This window comes from Triticum aestivum, chromosome 2B (genome assembly GCF_018294505.1).
Source record: "Triticum aestivum cultivar Chinese Spring chromosome 2B, IWGSC CS RefSeq v2.1, whole genome shotgun sequence".
Taxonomy (NCBI): domain Eukaryota; kingdom Viridiplantae; phylum Streptophyta; class Magnoliopsida; order Poales; family Poaceae; genus Triticum; species Triticum aestivum.
The window spans coordinates 803,449,466-803,455,465 of NC_057798.1; the positions used below are offsets into that span (position 1 = coordinate 803,449,466).

At 45.6% G+C, this 6,000-nt stretch overlaps 1 protein-coding gene across 1 annotated transcript; it reads right to left on the minus strand.

Annotated features, from left to right (window-relative positions):
* Positions 1-2,377: 2,377 nt before the first annotated feature.
* Positions 2,378-3,966, minus strand: LOC123042913 (peroxidase 31). Its single transcript, XM_044465268.1, has 2 exons — positions 3,633-3,966; positions 2,378-3,489 (listed from the first exon to the last, which is right to left on the minus strand). Exons 1-2 carry the CDS (start codon positions 3,891-3,893, stop codon positions 2,713-2,715), a joined length of 1,038 nt encoding a protein of 345 aa, XP_044321203.1. The 5' UTR covers positions 3,894-3,966; the 3' UTR covers positions 2,378-2,712.
* Between the last annotated feature and the right edge of the window lie 2,034 nt (positions 3,967-6,000).

The following is a 6,000-nucleotide window of genomic DNA, read 5'->3' on the forward strand; positions in this document are numbered from 1 at the left end:
GTTCTGGACTTCTGGTAGATAAATATTGTGTTGGTGGCGCTGCAAGAGGCCGTTCGTTCTCTTTTTCTTTGATATGTTCTTGAGGTCTTGCCGCGATAGAAGTGGGAAGAAAGATTGAGAATGAGGATAGGTACAAGCTGCTATGGGGTGCTATTTGCAGGAGGCCACCTTGGTGGTGGATGAAGAGGGGGCGGGAAGCACAGAGCTGGAGCTTGCTTATCGGGCCGAGCTCATCATCAGTGCAAGGAAGAGGCTAGCGAGGTAGATTCTGATATGTCAATCCGCCCTGCCAGAACAAACCTCACACCCATACTAGGTTGGTAAAGGCTAGCGGGGTAGATTCTGAAATTCTATTAAGAACAGCAAATAAAAGGCATCATGGTCTCAGTACAAAATAAACACTTGCAAATATATGTGTAGCAGGAAAGGAAAGATGAAACAGAAATAGTTGACAACAACTCTTAACACTTACGATCTTTTCGCATCAGCAAAGAAAACATTCAAGCCAAAGAAAAGGACGGGGTTTTGGATTTACAGACCTCATAACAAAGAACACTCAAACTGATTTTTTAATTCATTTTTTTATTGGTCGTTACTATTCATAAAAATATGCAGGCTTGATGATATGTTATTATTGTTGCACCTAGATTTCCATTTTGCCCAACAATGAAATAACCGCAGCAATGTAACCCCTCATCATTGCACACTCTGTTTTACTCGGACACCAAAGATGAGTCTGAATTTGGTAGCAAGAGGAGTGGATATGATGGAAGCACCTAGCGCAACGCCAAATCTATGGTGCGAGATGAAGAACCGGATAGTGTTCAACCTAGCCGAGTGTCCGAGAACACATCGGATAGCCTGCCAATAGTCCCGTACTACACCAAAACGGACTCCAGATAGCACCTCGGACGCGCCCCTTTGAATACACTTCCAACATCGCTGTCCATGTTGACCTGATGGGTTGGGCCACATGATGGTGTAAAACATCCCACTATCGGTTTTTTTTAGACCAGGGAGGAATTTCCTAGTACGATACAGATCGCCTTTTCTGTTTTTGACGAGAGATAGCCTAAACGACGAAGTATTCGAGATGGGCTCCTGAGATGGCCCGGCCCATTAGTATATTCGCTCGGCTGCGCTCGCTGTTCACTGCCCAGAAAAAAACTAATAACGACTGGTTCTGAAGGAAAAAAACATACGCGTTTTTTGGGAAAAAAAAATAGGAAACAGAATTTTAGAAAGTCATCGACACTGACCGGTTTTCGGGGAAATTGAAAAAGTTCTCAAATTTTTAAAAAATCACAAAGTTAAAAAATCATGAACTTGAGAAAACATTCACGCATGAATTTGATAAAAAGTTCATGGGTTTGAAAAGATTCAGAAATTTAGAAAAATTCATGAAGTTGCAAAAAGGTTCACGAATTTAATAAAAGTGCTATTAAACGTTTTGTGCATGCTCCTTGGATTGCACGGTTATGGATTTGAGAGTGCCAGTGAAGATGGCATGGATCGCAATGAAGGTCGTCATGGAATTATTTCGTATGGTGGAGTCTCTCTGTTTATCATCTCATAGACATGATTGCACGGGGAGGAAATAGTTGATCAGGAGAAGGCAGCAGCACATGATACAACCACGCGTCATCTTCTTTTCTGGAACCTCCAAACGGTGCGTGGTTTCATCCCAAGTGTTCATCCCTTTGTAAGGAAGGTTCCCGTGCGTCCAATCAACATATTTAAAAAAGGATTTTCTAAAATATGCTCCAAATCTCCTTATTCTGGAGGTCCTGGTGAAATGGGACAAAAAATGGGCGAGCGATCACGATAAAATGTAGAAAATATTAAGTCTACCATGCAAAAACACTAACCAGAAACATGATGCAAAATAGCTTGTGTGTGTGTTCCTCACGTCCGAAGATGAGATGGTGCTATTGTTAGCCAAGTAGCTTGTGCTGATCAGGGTCTTTGGAGAGGGAGCACATGGATAATAATGGAACTAGTTTGTGAGGAGAAAAAGACAGGTGAAAAAGACCAATAATGTTATCCGTCCCTGGATCTAGCCAGTTTCCAACTGAAACCCGACCCGAAAGTTTGAAGCATGTGGAACGCATATTTGCTTTGACAATTGTTGCGATACTATACTTGTTGATAGATTACTATTATTTATCCTTGCAGAAAAAGTTTAAGTATTATGAACAGTACCGCTTTCTCTGAGACTAGGGCTAGTACGGAGCATGTTATTTTCGGATCAGGTCTATATCGCAACATTAATTCTTTGCGGTGCTCTAAAACATCAGATGTTTGGGTCTCTCATTGCCTTTGATTAGCTTATTACTCTTTGAGCAAAAAAGAAAACCTATAATAACTTACTTCTCCATGAGCTAAAAAACACAATCTTACATCTCCATTAATTTTCATGACAGAAACAGGCGTAAAACCTAAAGGATGGAAAACAATTGTAAGATAAAACTTGAGAGCAGCTCCCAACAACAGAAAGCTGTCTGGAATAGTTGTTGAACTGAGAGGATACAAGGCCCCACAGGCCGAGTGGCTCTAGACTAGGTGGGCATACAAAAGCTAACTGCAATCAAACAAAAGATAAGCTAGGCGTACTGCTCTTATTACATGCACATATGGCATGACGTGCGGTCGACGGATGCAGATTAATTTATGCGGTCGATCGGCTGGTGATCCATCTGAGCCGATGATCTCTCAAGCCGAGGCCGAGAAACCGTCTGCGGTGAGGTTCCTCACAAACGACTTGGGCCTGAAGCAGTTGTCGCGGTACTCGCCGTCGGGGTCCACAGGCAAATCTGCCATCTTCTTCATGGCGGCAGCGAAGTGCCCATGGAACCACCCTAGATGCTCGTCCTTGGCCCAGCTTTCGACAAAAAATCTTGTTTCCTGGTGTTGGAGGAGCTCCATGTCGGTGCCAAGCACACCCAACCCTAGGAGGAGATTGCCGTAGTACTTGTTGTCGAACACGTCGGGGGTGGTAACATCGAGTATGTGCTTCTTGTCCCCTGATCTGGGGCAATTGTCTTTGATTGCCTTGACGAACCAGGCGGGCTCCCCGGTGCGGAATTCTAGGCTCGGGCAGGTTGCCTTGCCGATGGTATGTGCGCCGGAGAGCGCGACTAGGTCACCCTTGTTGAAGCCGCGGTCCTCGAAGACCCGGATGAGATCCTTGATCTTGGCATCGCGTGCGGGCAGGAAGCGTCTGACCTCGGCAAACGAGGCAGGGCGCTTGCTGTCCTTCCGGCCAAGGTGCACGTCGTACCTTGGTGCCCCGGACATCATGAGGGCATCCCGGGTGGCGAGCATGGTGATGTCGGCGCACGACACGTCCGTGCACTTGGCGTCGCGCACGGCATCGCGGATACGCTGGATGAGTTGGAGCGCGCCCTCGTGCAGCCCTTTGTTTTGGGGAAGGTCCCGCTCGCTGGAGTAGAGGTGACTTGTCTCCAGCAGGAGCGACGCGTCGCAGCCCTGCACGATGGATACACAAGATGTACATACTTATACTTGATAAATAGTAGGAGTAGTAGGTAATGATGCAGAAGCCGGGGGTTCCAACCTCCTTTTCGAAAAAAAAAGAGGAGTGGTAAGTAAGAGCACGGGCAACAACGTACGTTAGGGAAGCAGTCGTGGAAGAAGATGCGGAGGAGGCCGGCGACGACGCCGATGTCGTTTCTGCGCGCATCCACCACCTTGTCGCGCACAATCCTCTCCAGGTCGGGGCAGAACGTGGCGTGGACGCCGTAGGAGTGGTCACCGACGTCGTCGGTCGGCATGGAGATGAACTCCGCCGCTGCCGCGGCAGCAGCAGGGCTCACCAGCACGGCGGCGAGGAGGACCACCATGGCCAACACCATTGCACCGCTCGACGCCATCGGTCAAAGCTCAGTGAGCCTCTGCTAATGAGCGAGGGAGTGAGTGAGGGAGTGAGAGTGTGGGTTCCTCACGTCCAAGATGCTGCCATTTTATAGCGGATCGAGGCACTCACTCCCTCACTCAATCAATCGAGATAGGGCTGAGGAGTCTGGTTTAGTCGCACGTCCTCTAACTATTCTATCCATCCAATATACATCCAAGGGCTGATGGCAATTGTTTGCACTTACAACCTGCAGCTATCACAGTTCCATGCAATATCCCCCAAAGCCCAGATGCAGCGTCTCTGTTTCACCCTGATCAGATCCAGATTCTGTTTCTCCTTCTCCCTCATCACCGCTCTACAATACCCCGCGACGCAACTAGTAGTCGTATTGCCGTTCGCCGCAGTCTGCCTCACAGGAGAGTTCTTGTTTTCTTTTCCTTTTTTGCGAAAGGGAAGGGTTTTCATTGAACGCTCTCTGATCTGAAAATTATTTTATCTTGTATGAATGCTCTCAGCTTTGGATTCTGTGTTTTAATGATCTATGATGTGGATTTAACATGTGGAAATATTTTTCATGTTCACGATCTATATATGTGGTTTTTTGGTGATTCGAAACCGTGAAGGATTTTGGATATATTTTTTAATTTTAGTTGAATAATGCGTACATAACCATGGCTTGTTAATTTTGTTCTTTCCAGATTGTCACTGAAAATTTGCTTCACATTATTTTCTAAAAATGTTTACCTCATTAGTTCATTTTGAGAGAGAGACCAAATGTCCTGACTTGGATATGCTGGATGATGATGCTCAGCATGGTCCTGTCCATAAAAAAGAGATTGTGTACGCAGTTGTTTCCTTGCAAACTGTTAGGGGCTTGAAGACATGAACTGTGATGAGTTGAGTGTTCTTTCTGGAAAATTGCTGCACGGATCTCAATAAAATGTGTGGTGGCGCATAGCCAGTGGACGTCCAGTAAGGTGTTGGATTTGAATTTTGGAGAGCGGAGATATCGATATTGGATCTAGCAACTGGGAAGCTATTATACATCACGCACTCCAATAGATACTCACACTGCACTGTAGTAGGTAGTAGTTACTTACGATCAAGTAGGAAGCGTTGCAGGCGGCAAGTGCAGATTAAGTAAGATACGCACACTGCACCGAGCACTGATGACAGTTAACTTAAGCGTTGTTGCAGGCAGCAAGAGTAGACCTGCTAAGTTAAGTATTGCCACGTGATTAATAGTCCCAAGACGATTAATGTGGCGCTGTTGACCAAACCAAGTGGATACTTTCGATAGTGCTTTGTGAAATGCCAAGTTTTTTTTCGAAAAGGGGTTTGCCCCAGCCTCTGCATCAGAAAGATGCATACGGCTCATCTTATTAATAAAAATATCCAGCAATAGTCTCCAAGTCTCGTAATAGGAAGTAAACAAATGCTCACAAGAGCTGAACAAAAAAGACAAAGCCACAACCGGCTGGCATATAAAAATAGGAGCACTACATGCCTATCCTACTACATGACCGCCATCCAAACCGGTTGAAAATATCCCGAGCTACCATCTCCCATCAGGTAGACGCAGTAACCAAACGCTCCCTGGCCTCCGTCGAAGTGAGTAGCGACCACATACGGATCAACGCAGTGGCCCTGAAGATAACCTGCAAAAAGTGAATGTTTGTTGTTCTATTAAAAACCAAATCATTTCTGCAGTTCCAGACTGCCCATAATAAAGCACACACGCCTACACGTATGTGCCTTGCTGTATCTGAATCAATGCCATCGAGCCACGTCCCAAATAACGTGTTGATAGAAGTGGGCGGATTAATATTAAAAGCAATATGAATCGACCGCCACAGAATCTTGGCCAGCGGACAATCAAGAAAGAGGTGTTTGATAGTTTCGTTATGGTCGCAAAAACTACATCTTGCAGAACCCACCCAGTTACGTTTTGCCAGATTATCCTTAGTCAAAATAACTTGTTTATGCACAAATCATATAAACACTTTGATTCTCAAAGGTACCTTCACTTTCCAAACGTGCTTCGAGGAAGGAATCACGCTAGAGTTAATAACATCCAGATACATGGATTTGACCGAGAACACGCCGTTCTTAGTTAGTTTCCA

What these genes read in the sequence shown, in the direction of transcription:
- LOC123042913 (XM_044465268.1), bottom strand. Translation starts at nt 3,893, where the DNA reads ATGGCGTCGAGCGGTGCAATGGTGTTGGCCATGGTGGTCCTCCTCGCC. An exon ending in TCCACGACTGCTTCCCTAAC is followed by an intron (nt 3,490 to 3,632) that starts GTACGTTGTTGC and finishes TCCATCGTGCAG; the next exon opens with GGCTGCGACGCGTCGCTCCT.